This window comes from Aquarana catesbeiana, linkage group LG01, assembly GCF_042186555.1.
Source record: "Aquarana catesbeiana isolate 2022-GZ linkage group LG01, ASM4218655v1, whole genome shotgun sequence".
NCBI classification, from domain to species: Eukaryota; Metazoa; Chordata; class Amphibia; order Anura; family Ranidae; genus Aquarana; species Aquarana catesbeiana.
This window is the reverse complement of record NC_133324.1, coordinates 874,930,624-874,949,905: the sequence shown is the minus strand read 5'-3', so window position 1 is coordinate 874,949,905 and position 19,282 is coordinate 874,930,624. Positions and strand designations below refer to the sequence as shown.

Here is a 19,282-nt window from a genome sequence, read left to right as displayed (position 1 = left end):
TGAACTGACCCATTTTCTGTCACTCCTGAAGGTCCCTGTTAGGGACAACTTGCCTCTTGTTGCTTTATTTTTAGTTAGCTTAGGCAGCTCATTATTTAATTCTATAGGTTTAGGACCAGTGGCGGCCCGCCCATAGGGGGCGCAGTGCCCCCCCCCAAGCTACTAATCATAAAAAAATTAAAAATAAAAATAAAATACTGACCCTTTAAGTGTGTGCGGGATGCCAGACAAACAGGTGCATGGGAAGCATGACATGCTGCAATCACTAAAAAAAAATGGCTCTTTAAGTGTGTGCAGGGTGCCAGACACACAGCTGCTATGGGAAGCATGACGTGTTTGCAATCACATGATTGCAAAGAAGAAGCTTTATTGGCTTTCTTTAGAAAGTCCTCAGGGCGCTGAGCTCTCGCCCTGAACATTGCCTCTATAGCATTGTTCCTTGCTGAGGTGTGTGATTGGCGGGTCCTGTGCCTTCACTTCCGGTTTCTCTGACTCAACCCGACAAGTCCGAAGGTGGATGACAGGCGACTTGTGTGAGATCTGTGAGTACGAGGGGGTGAGGGGGATAGGGGGGACATCTGATGTAAAGGGGGGGGCTCTCATGGGGGCACCTAATGTAAAGGAGGACTCTGATGGGGACATCTGCTGTAAAGGGGGACTCTAATGGAGACATCTGCAGTAAAGGGGGGCTCTGATGGGGACATCTGATGTAAAGGAGGACCCTGATGGGGACATCTGCTGTAAAGGGGGGCTCTGATGGGGACATCTAATGTAAAGGGGGGCTCTGATGGGGACAGGACATCTAATGTAAAGGAGGACTCTAATGGGGACATCTAATGTAAAGGGGGCTCTGATGAGGAAATCTAATGTAAATGAGGACTCTGATGGTGATATCTAATGTAAAGGGGGGCTCTGATGGGGACTTCTGTAAAGGGGGACTCTGATGGTGACATGTGATGTAAAGGAGGACTCTGATGATGACATCTAATGTAAAGGGGGGCTCTGATGGGGACATCTAATGTAAAGGAGGACTCTGATGGTGACATCTAATGTAAAGGGGAGCTCTGATGGTGACATATAATGCAAAAGGGGACTCTGATGGTGACATTTAATGTAAAGGGGGCTCTGATAGGGACATCTAATGTAAAGGAGGACTCTGATGGTGACATCTAATGTAAAGTGGGACTCTGATGGGGACATCTAATGTAAAGGGGGACTCTGATGGTGACATCTAATATAAAGGAGGACTCTGATGGTGACATCTAATGTAAAGGAGGACTCTGATGATGACATCTAATTTAAAGGGGAGCTCTGATGGGGACATCTACTGTAAAGGGGGGCTCCGATGGTGACATGTGATGTAAAGGAGGACTCTGATGATGACATCTAATGTAAAGGGAACTCTGATAGGGACATCTAATGTAAAGGGGGGCTCTGATGGTGACATCTGCTGTGAAGGGGACTCTGATGGGACATCTAAGGTAAAGGGGGACTCTGATGGGGACATCTAATGTAAAGGAGGACTCTGATGGGGAAATCTAATGTAAAGGGGGGCTCTGTTGGTGACATCTGCTGTAAAGGGGACTCTGATGGTGACATCTGCTGGAAAGGGGGACTCTGATGGGGACATCTGCTGTAAAGAGGGACTCTGATGGGGAAATCTAATGTAAAGGGGGCTCTGATGGGGATATCTAATGTAAAGGGGGTCTCTGATGGGGACATCTAATGTAAAGGGGGGCTCTGATGGTGACATCTAATGTAAAGGGGGCTTTGATGGTGACATCTAATGTAAAGGGGCTTTGATTGGGATTTCTGCTGTAAGGGAGGACTCTGATGGTGATATCTAATGTAAAGGGGGCTCTGATGGGGACATCTGCTGTAGAGGAGGACTCTGATGGGGAATTCTAATGTAAAGGAGGAATCTGATGGGGACATCTAATGTAAAGGAGGACTCTGATGGGGACATCTAATGTAAAGGAGGACTCTGATGGGGACATCTAATGTAAAGGAGGACTCTGATGGGGACATCTAATGTAAAGGAGGACTCTGATGGGGACATCTAATGTAAAGGAGGACTTTGATGGGGACATCTAATGTAAAGGGAGGACTCTGATGGGGACATCTAATGTAAAGGAGGACTCTGATGGTGACATCTAATGTAAATGAGGACTCTGATGGGGAAATCTAATGTAAAGGGGGGCTCTGATTGTGACATCTAATGTAAAGGGGGCTTTGATTGGGACTTCTAATGTAAAGGAGGACTCTGATGGTGACATCTAATATAAGGGGGGGCTCTGTTGGTGACATCTGCTGAAAGGGGACTCTGATGGTGACATCTGCTGAAAGGGGACTCTGATGGTGACATTTGCTAGAAAGGGGGACTCTGATGGGGACATCTGGTGTAAAGGGGGACTCTGATGGGGAAATCTAATGTAAAGAGGGCTCTGATGGGGATATCTAATGTAAAGGGGGGCTCTGATGGTGACATCTAATGTAGAGGGGGCTTTGATTGGGACTTCTAATGTAAAGGAGGACTCTGATGGTGACATCTAATGTAAGGGGGGACTCTGTTGGAGACATCTAATATAAAGGAGGACTCTGATGGGGGACATCTAATGCAAAGGGGCACTCTGATGGTGACAACTAATGTAAAGGAGGACTCTGATGGGGACATCAAATGTAAAGGGGGGCTCTGACGGTGACATTGAATGTAAAGGAGGACTCTGATGATGACATCTAATGTAAAGGAGGACTCTGATGGTGACATCTAATGTAAAGGGGGGCTCTCATGGTGACATCTAATGTAAAGGATGACTCTGATGGGGACATCTAATGTAAAGGAGGACTCTGATGGGGACATCAAATGTAAAGGGGGGCTCTAATGGTGACATCGAATGTAAAGGGGGACTCTGATGATGACATCTGATGGGGACATCTAATGTAAAGGAGGACTCTGATGGTGACATCTAATGTAAAGGGGGGCTCTTATGGTGACATGAATGAATGATTTTTAAAGCGCTGCAAATGCGAACTGAATCGCCTCAAGGCGCTAAATGCGTTTTGTGTCTAAGCAGCTTCTTAGAAGAGGAAGGTTTTTAGTTTTTTCCTGAAGGCCAGATGGTTTTCTTCCATGCGGATGTGAGTCGGAAGAATATTCCATAGCCTAGGTCCCTGGACTGTGAATCTGCGTTCTCCCCTTGCTTTGTAGCGTTATTTGGGAACGAGGAGGAGGTTTTGGTTGGATGATCGCAGATTGCAATTGGGTGTGTAGTGTCTTATTTTCTCTCTGAGATATTGAGGGGCGTTTCCTTGTATGCATTTGTGGGTGAGGCAGAGGGTCTTGAATGTGATCCGATTCTTTACCATTAGCCAATGTAGGCTCCTCAGAGATGGGGAGATGGACTCTCAGGGTTTTTTTCCTGTTAGCAGTCTTGCCGCCGTGTTTTGAATGGCCTGTAGGCGCGCAAGCTGATATTGGGGTAAGCCTATGTAGAGTGAGTTTGCGTAGTCAAGACGGGAATTGATGATTGTTCCAACTACTGCTGCTTTGTCCTTTTCTGGGATAAAGGGAATGAGTCTGCGTAGCAGGCGGAGGAGATGGTGAGATCCGCTAACTACTGATCCTACTTGTGCATCCATTGTCATTTCTGAGTCAAAGATAACTCCGAGACTCTTGGCTTTGGTGCTCAGGGAGATGGTCTGTCCAAAGATGGTGGGAGGTATCCATGGAATCTTGGTTTTGGGATTTTGGTTAGTGTTTAGGAGGAGAAGTTCTGTTTTTGACCCGTTGAGTTTGAGGGAACTGATGGTCATCCAGTCATCTATCAAAGTGAGACATTGCTCTAGTTGATGATGGTGGTCTTTTTGTCCGGTGATGCAAAAGTAGATTTGGGTATCGTCAGCGTATGAGTGGAAGCAGAGGTCTGATTTTTTGATGATTTTGAGAAGTGGGCGGATGTAGATGTTGAATAGCACTGGCGACAAAGGTGAACCCTGGGGGACTCCACAGGAAGTTGTCTGGGTGTCAGAGGTGAATGCTCCAAGTTTCACTGTCTGAGAGCGATTCTCTAAGAAGGATGCAAACCATTTTAGACTCAAATCTGTGGCTCCTGCAACTTCTGTGAGGCGGACCAGTAGAGTATTGTGGTCCACTGTATCAAATGCTGCACTAAGGTCTAGCAGTATCAGGAGACATGATTCTCCGTCATCTGCAGCTTTGAGGGCATCATCCCATATTTTTAGAAGTGCCGTTTCTGTGCCATGGCCTGGGCGGAAGCCTGATTGTAGAGTGTCCAGAAGTTGATGTGTGTCCAGGTGGTGTTGTAACTGTTGTACTACCGCTTTCTCCATAATCTTGGAGATGGTGTTAAGGCTTGTTATTGGTCTGCGGTGGTTAGGGTCCTTGGGGTCGAGATTGGGTTTCTTTAGCAGGGGTTTGATGGTGCCCTGCTTGAGGGAGGTTGGCACAATCCCTTCTTTGAACGACTGATTTATGAGGTGTGTTATGGTGGGAGCCAGGATGTCGGAGCATTCTTTCAGGAGTTTCGTGGGAATGATGTCATTTGGTGATGTGCTGTCTCGAAGGCTTTTCATAATGGTTTTAGTTGTGTCAGTGGTAATCGGGGTCAAGAAGAAGTCTGGCGGTTGTGTGATGTTCGTGTTGATGTCCTCTTTTTGCTTTGCTTGGGTGAGGTTGGTTGTTTTTTTCTGTTGGATAGATTTTCGGATGTTGTCGATTTTGTCGATAAAGAAATTTGATAACTCATTGCAGAATTCTTGAGTATCGTTTGCTGGGGGCTCTAAGCAGGACGGGTTCATTGACTGGGCGACTATTTTGAAAAGTTCCCGCGGCCGGTTTTTGGCAGTTGAGATGATATTCGAAAAATGTTCTTGTTTGGCTGTGAAGATTGCTTTGTGGTATTTCACCGTTAGTACTTTGTAGTTTGTATGGTTTTCCTTGGTAGGATTCCTTCTCCACGCTCTTTCAGCTCTTCTACGTTCCTGCTTGAGTAGGGTGAGAGTGCAATTAAACCATCTTGAGTTTTTTTTGCGGATGAGTGTTCTGCGTTTTGGCGCTACTGAGTCTGCTGTTTGTAGTAGTACCTTGTTTAGGGAGTTGAGTGTTTGTTCCGTTGAGAGGTTTGAGTTTAGCGATTGTATTTTGTTTGATAATGTGGTTTTGAAGAGTTCAGAGTGCAGCCTCTTCTGAGATCTGTTCCAGTGTGTTGTTGTTGCGTGTTTATGTTTTTGGAGGGTGGTGTTAAAGGTGATTTTAAATTTAATAGCGTGGTGGTCCGTCCATGGTAGTGGTGTGTTGTCGAATATGTTGATGTCCATATTCTGTTGGAAGATGAAGTCTAGAGTGTGTCCTGAACCATGCGTAGGAGTATTTATCAGCTGTTGAAGACCTAGTTCTTCCAGTTGGTTGATCCAGGCGGTCACAATAGGGTCTTGGGTAGAGTTTGCCCAAAGGTTGAAGTCTCCAAGTACCAGAAGGTTTTTGGTTTTCAGGGTGTGCATTGAAATAAGTTCAGTGAGTGGTGTAGGGAGATTGGTCTTTGGTCCTGGTGGTCTGTAGCATAGTAATATGTGAATGGTGTCTTTGGGTGGTGTTTGAAGATGCAGAGGGAGCATCTCCATGAAAGGCACTGAGTTCTGTGAAGTTGGTTTGGTGAAGGCAAGGTGCGATTTGAAGATCACTGCTAGGCCTCCTCCTTTTTTTCCTATTCTATGCTCCGTTAGGATGCTGTAGTTCTCAGGTACCAATTCAGTTAGGATGGTATTGCAGTCGGATGTTAGCCAGCTTTCCGTAATGAAGAGGCAATCAATGTTGTTTTCGATGATGAAGTCGTGGATTTCCGGTCTGTGCTTGACTGCCGATCTGGTGTTGATCAGCTAGCTGTTGTAGTTGGATTGGTGTCTCCCTGTAATTGATGGTTGCTTGTAGGTTGGTCCTTAGTAATTTTTCTTTTTTTAGTCTTTTTTGAGTGGCGGTTGGTAGAGTTGAACCAGTTTTCAACCTATGGAGGGCCTCCGCTGTGTACTTGAAAATGCACATGGTGAGGGCAAAAGTTGCTGAAGGAAGAAGATGGAGGAGATGGAGGGCTACCTAACCACCCTCCCGTTGATCCAGAAGAAGGCGAAAAAACCCCTAGCTGAGCTGGCCAATTGCTTCAGTAGAGGAAAAATTCCTTCCTGACCCCCCGAGGGGCGATCGGATCCAAGGACCCTGGATCAACATTAGGTACCCTGGTGGCTTACCTGTACAGGATGGTCTGGAGGATGACGGTGGGGGGAGGGGGGGAGGGGTACGGGGGGTCTGGTCGCTACTTACTGGTTGGAATAGTGCTGCGGCTGGGTCTCGGAGGATTTAAGATGGGCGCTGATCAGGTCCAAAGTCTCTGGTGGTAGCCTGTGCCCACGTAGTGAGGTCCGGTGTAGAGGAGGGGGTGTTCCAGGTGTAGGGGCACGGGGGCCCTCTGGACAGGAGTGGGTGCTGGGTGGCAGGAGCTAGGCCGCAGCCGTGGTCTGTCCCCCGAGTCTAATAACTAGAGAGCGAGTGATTGGACGGCGGCTGCGGTTATGCTGTCTGGAGTAGGCCAGACAGGCCTGGTGGGGGGGGACCGGGTCCCGGTACTAACCTGCTGGGGTGGGTGTCCGGGATGAGCTCCGGGTGGAGGTAGTTGCGGCCGCACTGGGTGGACCAATATGGCCGACGGGCTGAGCCTGTGTCGTGATCTGTCCTGATGCACGACCTCGGAGGTGGCTAGGTCCTGTGGGTGGATGTTGGTGGGGTAGGTCCCGGACTACCTGCTAGGGGGTTGGGATGAGCTCCAGGTGGAGGTGGTAGCTGCCGAGTGGGTGGACCAAGATGGCCGATGGTCAAGGCCCGAGTCACGGTGGGTGTACTGTGGCGTGGGTACTGGTGCTGGGCTAGGGGGGGGGTCAGCTGGGACCGAGGTCCTGGTGGGTCCTACTGGGAAGTGTGGGGATGGTCTCCGGGTGGCCGGCGGAGTGCTGAGGCCTTGGGAGGACCAAGATGGCCACCGGCTAGGCCCGAGCCGCTGGGTGCCCGGCTGCTCGGATCCCGGTGTGGCTACCAGTCCGTCCGAGGGTAGTGATGTGGGAGGATGTATCCGGTAGGGCGGTATGCGGGCCTGCTGGTCGAACTGCCGATCGGGCTGTGGGGAGAGAAGCGGCGGGTCGGCGCTGGCCGGAGCTAGGCCGAAGCCGCGGAGTGTCCTGAGGGGGGAGGCCGAAGCTGCAGCGTGTCCGGCGTGTCCTGTGCGGAGGGCCTATGGAGCTGGCGGCTGGCCCGAGGCTTCCAGATGACAGTGCCGCTCGGTGCACAGGTGGGGATCCCTGTGCAGCTCCACTGGGAGGTCCGAGATGAGTCCTGGAAGGCTGGAGGCCGGATGGTTGGAGCTGCTAAACACGGATGTCTGCTCTCACAAGTAAATATAATCAGTGAGCTACTAGGAATCCTTGATGATGACATCTAATGTAAAGGATGACTCTGATGGGGACATCTAATGTAAAGGAGGACTCTGATGGGGAATTCTAATGTAAAGGATGACTCTGATGGGGACATCTAACGTAAAGGAGGACTCTGATACGGACATCTTATGTAAAGGAGGACTCTGATGGGGACATCTAATGTAAAGGAGGACTCTGATGGTGACATCTAATGTAAAGGATGACTCTGATGGTAACATCTAATGTAAAGGGTGCTCTGATGGTGACATCTAATGTAAAGGAGGACTTTGATGGGACATCTAATGTAAAGGAGGACTCTGATGGGGACATCTGATGTAAAGGAGGAATCCGATAGGGACATCTAATGTAAAGGAAGACTCTGATGGGGACATATGATGTAAAGGAGGACTCTGATGGGGACACCTGATTTATGGGGGGATACTGATGGGGACACCTGTTGTAAAGGGTGACTCTGATTGGGACACCTGATGTAAAGGGGGGGCGCCTGCTGTAAAGGGGGACTCTGATTGGGGCACCTGAAGTTTAGGGGGATGCTGATGGGGACACCTGTTGTAAAGGGGGACTCTGATTGGGACACCTTACATAAAGGGAGGCACCTGCTGTAAAAGGGGACTCTGATTGGGACATCTGATGTAAAAGGGGGCTCTGATGAGGACACCTTATGTTAAGTGGTTTTATTTTCTTTTACTTGAAATGTTGATGTGATTGGCCTACTTTGATGGGCACAGTGAGGCTGCAATTGATGGGCACAGTTTTATCTAGCAGTAATGATACATAATCACCAGATAAATGGATATTTACAGTCCTACATTACTAACAGTTTAATTTTTCATTTTGTTTGCACCCCCAAAAATTTTGAGCACCAGCCGCCACTGTTTAGGACAAGATTAGATCTTTTTCTGTGAAGTGCACTCCACTAGATCAATGAATGCCTTTTGGGCTTCGGGATCCAACATCTTTTTCTCAGGTTACTCATTGGTGAAGTTTTACCAGGTAGATGTTTTTTGCCTTTTCTTATGTCAGCTGCAGACGTAGAGTCCCTTTGGCCAGCTCCTGAGCTGGAAGCTACCCCAGATTTTTTCCTGTTGTTGAAGGACTTGTTAGCATTTTGTTGCTCTGTTGTCCACCCCTCAGTAGAACTGCATTTTGGACATCCTACTGAACCCATGTCCTTATTTTAACAACAAGAAAACTATAAAATCTTTTTCTTGGATTTTTTTTAAGGGGTGCAGATCCCACCCCTCTTTATCTTTAAGATTCATGATGGAGCATGATAAAAGTTATAGTAAGGATATGTTTGTTTGCTAGTGTCTAATCTTCTTTGGAGACAGTATAACTCACTTGTCTCAGAATTAATTACTGTCAAGTCACTGTCTCTATGCCAAGAAGCTGTCAGTATCATTAGTGCAAGAGAATTATAGGATAAACCACTAAGTACATAGCTTTCATTGATAGCGTGCTAACAGAGCTCTGGCCATAGGCTGAGAAGTAAAATACCTAGAGTAAAAAGCAAAGTATGTGCTATATATAAAGCCATACTGTATGAACCATTAGGCGCTCTTGGGCCTGTGTTGAGGGCAGCAGAAAGAGAAGCTGTAAAACAGTTCAGTCCTAAAAACTTTAACAACTCATTAAAAACAACATTAAGATATCAACAAATACCAATATTAAACAAGTATTACAAATGCATAAAAACAAAATGAACAGTGGCTAAAAATATAAATGTTAACACAAGGACAGCAGGCATCAATATTTTGTAATAAAAGAATTTAAATCAACATCTGTATTCAGACCAGCAGGATTTAAAGCATCTAGTGTATAGATCCACGTTGCTTAATTTTTTGAGATTTCTCATACCCGAGCCCCATCATTTTCGGTATAACCTGATCAATACCACAAAATTCTAGATCTCTTGGGCTTTTATTACGATGTAAGAGGAGACACGGTGTTTGCCAATACACTTCATAATATTATTTTGTGTGCTCTCCATTTCTCACCAATAATTTTCTAATGGCACAACTAATAAACCTACTGAAGACCACAGGGGCATTCTAACACATACTCTAAGTAATGCAAGTAGTGTTTGATTTAAATTAGATCCTCTTTCTTGGGTTATTACCTATACTTCCTACAGGAAACACATCACCTACAAAAGTAGAAACATATTCCATCTAAACATGTGGATAGTCTCTAGCTAATCTAGTTCAAGATGGGGCTTTTATCTATATAACATCTAAGGTTTTTGGTAACAAAGGCCCCAAAATGTTATCCTTTAACAAGATTGGCTAATGTTTTTGAATACTTTGCTCCACACATTTATATTGTGTTTTAAAGTCTGTAATAAAGGAAACATTTTTATTTGACTTAAGGGTATACACATTTCATTTTAAAAGATCCCCTCTATTTCTCTCAGCTACTTTTTAGCATATATTCTCTATAATATTTTGCCTGTATGTCTTCTGTTCAAACCTACTTACTGTACTATTATACTTTTTTGAGCATTACAATCTTTCACTAACTTCTAACTACTAACTTTCTACCGATGCTTAACTTTTGATGTTTAGGGATATTCGCTATCCATCTCGGATGATGGCATCTTGAAACTGGAATAAACCTATTCCTGTCAGTTTCCTTAAAATGGGTATTTTTGCATATCTTAATGGTACTCTTAAAAATAACAAGAAAGAAATCCCATTAATAATCCTATTAATCATTTGAATAAATTGCTCTGCCAATTCTCTTGTACCATTCCATACAAACAATCATCAATCATCTATAAATATCTTCTATAAAACCAAATCTGGTGTACAGGACGCCAAGGATGGGTCCTGGACAGGTGCTATGTGGCACCAATATTTGGGTTGTGGTCCCTTTAAGGGGGATAGGTTGTTGTAATCAGGAGTCTCTCCGTACAGGGTGATGCATTCCAGGACAGTTGTACATAGAGGAGGACTGACTTGCAGTCTTCTCAGGTTTAGTAGTGGCTTATAAAGGACTTCCACTCCTGAGTTAGGGGACTCTGGTCTCTACGGGGTTAAGCAGCCTCCAGGAAGCAGCACATAAGGCAGGAAGCTCCAAGTGCTAGTGGGTGGAGTAGAAATTGAGAGTCCTGGCTGTGTGTTGCACATGTGCTGACAACTGACAAATATCTGAAGCTGGATGCTGATAACCCTGGAATAAATCCCGTATATGATTTTTATGTTTCTTATATTAGTGCTGAAGATAAGTGGTCTTTTGTGTTATATCTTCTGGAAAAAAAAGTCAGCTCCGTGTTGCTGCTGAAAGTTCTGTTTGTTTGACAAACGGCTTTGCACATAGTCCCGTGGTGCTATGCCCCTGAAATTTACACTGGACAGACATTCTCTTTAATAAATGCCTTCTCCCACGTGTACATAAATATATTTGCTACATTGGGTGCAAATTTTGCTCCCATAGCTACTCCCTTGGTTTAGTAGATAAAAACAATCTCCAAACCAAAAAAAGTTATGATTCTAAGCAAAATCAATCCATTTCAAAATGCCGTTTCTGTTTTTCTAATAATTCAGAATTATCTTCCAGTGTTCACTTTACTGCATTTAGCCCATCGTTTAATTTAATATTTGTATAAAGCGAGGTTACATTCTATATAATAAATATTTAATTCAATTTGCTTGGTCTCCATGGCTGCACTCTCCGTTGGTTCGAATCGTACCTATCTCATCGCACCTTCAGTGTCACTTACAACTCCACTTCCTCCTCTCCAACTCCTCTTACTGTTGGGGTCCCCCAAGGTTCTGTCCTTGGACCTCTACTATTCTCGATCTACACGGCCTCCCTGGGTCAGCTGATAGCCTCCCATGGCTTCCACTACCATTTATATGCTGATGACACCCAAATCTATCTCTCTGCCCCCCCCTGATTTCTCTGTCAAGATCAATGGCACATCTATCAGTCCGTCCCCACATGCAAGGGTGCTAGGGGTAACCTTAGACTCTGAACTGTCCTTTCAGGCCCACATACAATCCCTGTCCAAATCATGCCACCTTAGCCTCCGCAACATTTCCAGAATACGCCCCTTTTTATCTAATGACACCACCAAGCTTCTAATTCACTCCCTGATTATCTCTCTCCTCGACTACTGCAACTCCCTCCTCATTGGATTACCTTTACATAGACTATCCCCCTTCAGTCCATAATGAATGCCGCTGCAAGACTCACCCACCTTAACAGTTCAGTGTCCTCCACCTCTCTCTGCTGATCCCTCCACTGGCTTGCACTCACCCAACAAATAAAATTCAAAGTACTAACAATAATTTACAAAGCCATCCATAACTCTGCCCCCAGCTACATCACTAATCTAGTGCCAAAATACCAACCAAGCCGATATCTTCGGTCCTCCCAAGACCTCTTGCTCTCTAGCTCCCTTGTCACCTCCTCCCATGCTCGCTTACAGGATTTCTCCAGAGCTTCTCCCATCCTTTGGAACTCCCTACCCCAATCTGTCTAACTGTCCTCTGATCTATCCATCTTTAGACGATCCCTGAAAACCCTTCTCTTATGAGAAGCCTATCCTGCTTCTAACTAACACCGTTTTACTTCCTCCATTAGCTCATCCCCCACAACTATTACCTTTTGTATCAATTGACCCTTCCTTTTTAGACTGTAAGCTCTAATGAGCAGGGCCCTCCGATTCCTCTCGTACCAAATTGTAATGTAACTGTAATGTCTGCCTTTATTTTGTTAAGCGCAAACTGTTGGCGCTATATAAAACCTGTATAATAATAATAACAATATAATAATAAATCTATAATTATCACTCCAAGATACACTATATTGCCAAAAGTATTGGGACGCCTGCCTTTACATACACATGAACTTTACTGCATCCCAGTCTTATGTCCCGTACACACGGTCGGATTTTCCGACGGAAAATGTGTGATAGGACCTTGTTGTCAGAAATTCCGACCGTGTGTAGGCTCCATCACACATTTTCCATCGGATTTTCCGACACACAAAGTTTGAGAGCAGGCTATAAAATTTTCCGACAACAAAATCCGTTGTCGGAAATTCCGATCATGTGTGCACAAATCCGAAGCGCAAAGTGCCACGCATGCTCAGAATAAATAAAGAGATGAAAGCTATTGGCTACTGCCCCGTTTATAGTCCCGACGTACGTGTTTTACGTCACCGCGTTCAGAACGATCGGATTTTCCGACAACTTTGTGTGACCGTATGTATGCAAGACAAGTTTGAGCCAGCATCCCTCGGAAAAAATCCTAGGATTTTGTTGTCGGAATGTCCGATCAATGTCCGACCGTGTGTACGGGGCATTAGTCTGTAGGGTTCAATATTGAGTTGGCCCACCCTTCGCAGCTATAACAGCTTCAACTCTTCTGGGAAGGCTGTCCACAAAGTTTAGGAGTGTGTCTATGGGAATGTTAGACAATTATCACAGAAGCGCATTTGTGAGTTCAAATGTTTACATACCCTGGTGATTTTGGCCTGATAACATGCACACAAGTTGACACAAAGGGATTTGAATGGCTTTTCAAGGTAACCATCCTCACCTGTGATCTGTTTGCTTGTAATTAGTGTGTGTGTGTGTAAAAGGTCAATGCGTTTCTGGACTCCTGACAGACCCTTGCATCTTTCATCCCGTACTGCACTGATGTTTCTGGATTCTGAGACATGGAGGAAAGCAAAAGAATTGTCAAAGGATCTGCGGGAAAAGGTAGCTGAACTGTATAAAACAAGAAAGGGATATAAAAAGATATCCAAGGAATTGAGAATGCCAATCAGCGGTGTTCAAAGTCTAATCAAGAAGTGGAAAACGAGGGGTTCTGTTGAAACCAAACCACGGTCAGGTAGATCAACTAAAATTTCAGCCACAACTGCCAGGAAAAATTGTTCGGGATGCAAAGAAAAACCCACAAATAACTTCAGGTGAAATACAGGACTCTTTGAAAACTTGGTGTGGCTGTTTCAAGATGCACAATAAGGAGGCACTTGAAGAAAGATGGGCTGCATGGTCGAGTCGCCAGAGTAAAGCCAGTACTACGCAAATGCCACAAAGTATCCCACTTACAATATGCCAAACAGAACAGAGACAAGCTTCAAACCTTCTGGCACAAAGTCATTTGGAGTGATGAGACCAAAATTTAGCTTTTTGGCCACAACCATAAATGCTACATTTGGAGAGGCGTCAACAAGGCCTATGATGAAAGGTACACCATTCCTACTGTGAAACATGGAGGTGGATCGCTGATGTTTTGGGGATGCGTGAGCTACAAAGGCACAGGAAATTTGGTAAAAATTGTTGGGAAGATGATTGCAGTATGTTATCAAAAAATACTGGAGGAACATTTGCATTCATCAGCCAGGAAGCTGCACATGGGACGTACTTGGACATTCCAACATGACAATGATCCAAAACACAAGGCCAAGTCGACCTGTCATTGGCTACGGCAAAATAAAGTGAAGGTTCTGGAGTGGCCATCTCAGTCTCCTGACCTCAATATCATTGAGCCACTCTGGGGAGATCTCAAACGTGCAGTTCATGCAAGACAGCCCAAGAATTTACAGGAACTGGAGGCTTTTTGCCAAGAGGAATGGGCATCTTTAACATCTGAGAAGATAAGGAGCCTCATCCACAAATACCACAAAAGACTTCAAGTTGTCATTGATGTTAAAAGGGGGCAATACACAGTATTAAGACCTGGGGTATGTAAACTTTTTAAAGTGCTAGTGCTAAAAAATATGACAACATATCAAAAAATGTGCAATGTGCCAATATTAAATATCACATATCAACATGCAAAAAAAATGTCCTCAACATATGCATAAACACTACAGCACACTTGATGTCCTCAGTGAGTGATCACTTCTGTGCAATGACGTTCCTCAATATATTGTGCTCCTAATTCACCACTTATGCACTGAGTCCTGACCTCAAGCCGATAGAACACCTTTGGGATGAATTCGAGCGGAGACTGCGAGCCAGGCCTTCTCGTCCAACATCAGTGCCTGGCCTCACAAATGCACTTCTGGACATATTGTCAAACATTTCCATAGACACACTCCTAAACCTTGTAGACAGCCTTCCCAAAACAGTTGAAGCTGGTATAGCTGCAAAGAGTGGGCCAACTCAATATTGAACCCTACGGACTAAGACTGGGATGCCATTAAAGTTCATGTGCATGTAAAGACAGGCGTCCCAATACTTTCAGTAATATAGTGTATATATGTATATATTTACATCATAATATTATACATTCATTTTAATTATAAAAGACTGTGCTCTGCTTTCTCCTAGGTATACTTTTTATGGTTCCATGCAAAAGATGTCATCCAGTCCTTTAAAACTCTTGAAAGGTAATGATCACTTGGTTGAAATTGTAAAGGTAAACTATATGATCTTTTGCACATGAATGTAATAATTTACTGATGTTAATACGCAGGATCTTGCTGGCAGAACGTTCTTGAGTTAAAAACGCAAGTTATGTCCTGTAAAGACCTCACGTATACATGTGCTTGACACACAAGGCTGCTCTGCAAGCGTCACCTCCCCTGGCTGGGTCCCCGGCTTGATACCCACTGAAATTTCCCAATTCTCCACTGTCCCCGGTTGGTGATAATACTGCTCCGGTACTTGCTTCAGATACTCACTGTAGTCCCTGGTAATAAGGTGGATGGTCCCTTAGTGGCAACAGCTTCCCCTCTACCTCCGCCCACCACAGGTTCTCCAGCAGGCAGAACCGTCACTTCTGGTTGAACTGCATGCCGCAATCCCTACCCTATGCTGCTCTCTTGCTTCTGGATAGGCCCTCAGATAGCCTAGCAGCTCGATGTGCCCGGGATAGGCCCAATCTCCGGCCTAATGGCCCAGACAGTACAACACACGTCCTACCAGACAGCCATCCAGGTGGCACAGAACACTGATCACCTGACTCCACCCAGATATATAGGCTCTCCCAGCAGGCCAAGGGATTCAAGAAAACCCCTACCCATTGGCTGAGATACACCATATACCCATAATCTGACCTTGCATTGCCCTTCTCATATCTAATGCCACCAGGTACCCAGCCACCTAGCAGCAGAGGAGAAAAGTGCAGCATTGCCAGACTTTGGGAGAAATCAATTGATCCCAACAATCAATTGACCAAGGTACAATTAGCAATTAGCCAAGGTAGTTACTCCTGGCAGGTAAATTTAGGAGCAACCCTGCCTAAACTCCAGGGTGCTACAACTTTTTTTGTCCTGACCATAATAAACAAAATAAGGAAATATATTTACGACTACTATACAGTACCTTCCCTTCAATTGTTACATTTCTTTCACAGGTGCAAGGGTCTCATACAGTGCCTTGAAAAAGTATTCACACCCCTTGACATTTTCCACATTTTTGTCATGTTACAATCAAAAACTTAAATGTATTTGATTGGGATTTTATGTGATAGACCAACACAAAGTGGCACATAATTGTGAAGTGGAAGAAAAATGATCAATGGTTTTCAATATTTTTTGCAAAAAAATATCGGAAAAGTGTGGCGTGCATTTGTATTCAGCCCCCCTGAGTCAATACTTTGTAGAACCACTTTTTGCTGCAATTACAGCTGCAAGTCTTTTTGGGGATGTCTCTACCAGCTTTGCATATCTAGGGAGTGACATTTTTTTCCCATTCTTCTTTGCAAAATAGCTCAAGCTCTGTCAGATTGGATGGAGAGCATCTGTGAACAGCAATTTTCAAGTCTTGCTACAGATTCTCAATTGGATTTATGTCTGGACTTTGACTGGGCCATTCTAACACATGAATATGCTTTGATCTAAACCATTCCTTTGTATGGAATCTGGCTGTATGTTTAGGGTCCCAGTCCTGCTGGAAGGTGAACCTTCGCCCCAGTCTCAAGTCTTTTGCAGGCTCTAATGCCGCATACACACGGCTGGACTTCCCGACAGAAAAAGTCCGATAGGAGATTTCAGTCGGACATTCCGACCATGTGTATGCTCCATCGGACTTTTTCTGTCGGCATTTCCGACGGACTCAGATATAGAACATGTTCTAAATCTTTCCGTCGGAAATGCCGATGGAGTTTAGCCCGTTGGCAAGTCCGGCCGTGTGTACGCAGCATAACAGGTTTTCTTCTAAGATTGCCCTGTATTTGGCTCCATCCATTTTCCCGTCAACTCTGACCAGCTCAGTGGCGTAGCGTGGGTTGTCAGCACCCGGGGCAAGGCAAATAATTTGCGCCCCCTAACCTGCGGACTTTTAGCTATCCCTGAGTCCCTTCAAATACAATAGTACTGACCTACCTGATTACTATACTGACCACTACACTGAGAACTACACTGTCCACTACACTACATTGTCCACTACACGGACCACTATACTATACTGTCCATTATACTACACTGACCACTATACTGACCACTATACTATACTGTCCACTATATTACGCTGACCACTATACAGACCACTATACTGTCCACTATACTACACTGACCACTATACTACACTATACTGACCACCATACTACACTGTCCACTATACTACACTACACTGTCCACTATACTACACTATACTGTCCACTATACTACACTATACTGACCACTATACTACACTACACTGTCCACTATACTACACTGACCACTATACTACACTATACTGACCACCATACTACACTGTCCACTACACTACACTATACTGACCACTATACTACACTACACTGACCACTATACTACACTACACTGACCACTATACTACACTGACCACTATACTACACTATACTGACCACCATACTACACTGTCCACTATACTGACCACTATACTACACTACACTGACCACTATACTACACTACACTGACCACTATACTACACTGACCACTATACTACACTATACTGACCACCATACTGTCCACCATACTGTCCACTATACTACACTATACTGTCCACTATACTACACTATACTGACCACTATACTACACTATACTGACCACTATACTACCCTACACTGTACAATATACTACATTACACTGACCACCATACTACACTGTCCACTATACTACACTATACTGACCACCATACTACACTGTCCACTATACTACACTATACTGACCACCATACTACACTGTCCACTATACTGACCACCATACTACACTGTCCACTATACTACACTGTCCACTATACTACACTATACTGACCACCATACTACACTACACTGACCACTATACTAACCACTATACTACACTGACCACTATACTACACTGACCACTATACTACACTATACTGACCACCATACTACACTACACTGACCACTATACTACACTATACTGACCACCATACTACACTGTCCACTATACTACACTACACTGTCCACTATACTACACTACACTGACCACTATACTACACTGACCACTATACTACACTATACTGACCACCATACTACACTGTCCACTATACTACACTACACTGACCACTATACTACACTACACTGACCACTATACTACACTACACTGACCACTATACTACACTACACTGACCACTATACTACACTACACTGACCACTATACTACACTGTCCACTATACTGTCCACTATACTGTCCACTACACTGACCACTACACTACACTGTCCACTATACTACACTATACTGACCACCATACTACACTGTCCACTACACTACACTGACCTCCATACTAAACTACACTATACTAACCACTATACTACACTACACTGACCACTATACTACACTGTCTGTTATACTACACTGTCCACTACACTACACTGTCCACCATACTACACTATACTGGCCACCATACTACACTATACTGACCACCATACTACACTGTCCACTACACTACACTGACCTCCATACTAAACTACACTATACTGACCACTATACTATACTGACCACTATACTATACTGACCACTATACTATACTACACTGTCCACTATACTGACCACCATACTACACTACACTGACCACCATACTACACTACACTGACCACCATACTATACTACACTGACCACTATACTATACTGACCACTATACTACACTACACTGACCACTATACTACACTGTCCACCATACTACACTACACTGTCCACTATACTACACTGTCCACTATACTGACCACTATACTACACTACACTGACCACTATACTATACTGACCACTATACTACACTACACTGTCCACTGCACTAACCACCATACTAACCACTATACTACACTACACTGACCTCCATACTAAACTACACTATACTGACCACTATGCTAACCACTATACTAGACTACACTAACCACTATACTGTCCACTATACTATACTACACTATACTGACCACCATACTACACTGTCCACTACACTGCCCCCCATACTGACCACTACACTACACTGACCTCCATACTAAACTACACTATAATGACCACTATACTAACCACTACACTACACTGTCCTGCCTACAGTCTCTCTCTCGCCCCCCCCCCCGGCCAGTAACATGACTCTCACTAACCTTCTTATCCTGGCCTGCATCGATCCGGATGAGGAGGAGAACACAGCGGTGGCTCACATGCTTCTCTCCCCTGCGCTGTGCTTGCTGCCATGTTCAGTGTCCAGCGCCCTGTGATTGGGCGTATGGGGAGTCATGTGCGGAGGCGGGACTTCAGGAGCGATCGAGGACAGGCCAGCCCTACGCCTCACATGACCCCCATACGCCCAATCACATTGCGCCGGAGCCCGGGGACACAGGAATTAGAAATTAGGAGGAGGCAGCCAGTGACACATACTGGCGCCCCCCTAAATGTCGCGCC

At 44.9% G+C, this 19,282-nt stretch overlaps 1 protein-coding gene across 1 annotated transcript in view; it reads left to right on the top strand.

Annotated features, from left to right (window-relative positions):
• Nucleotides 1-19,282, top strand: part of LOC141117341 (proton channel OTOP1-like) — a 67,010-nt gene that overhangs the window by 19,696 nt on the left and 28,032 nt on the right. The window contains exon 4 of the mRNA XM_073610157.1: nucleotides 14,789-14,847. Within this exon, the coding sequence (XP_073466258.1) occupies nucleotides 14,789-14,847 (59 nt within the window). The remainder of the gene's footprint in view (nucleotides 1-14,788; nucleotides 14,848-19,282) is intronic.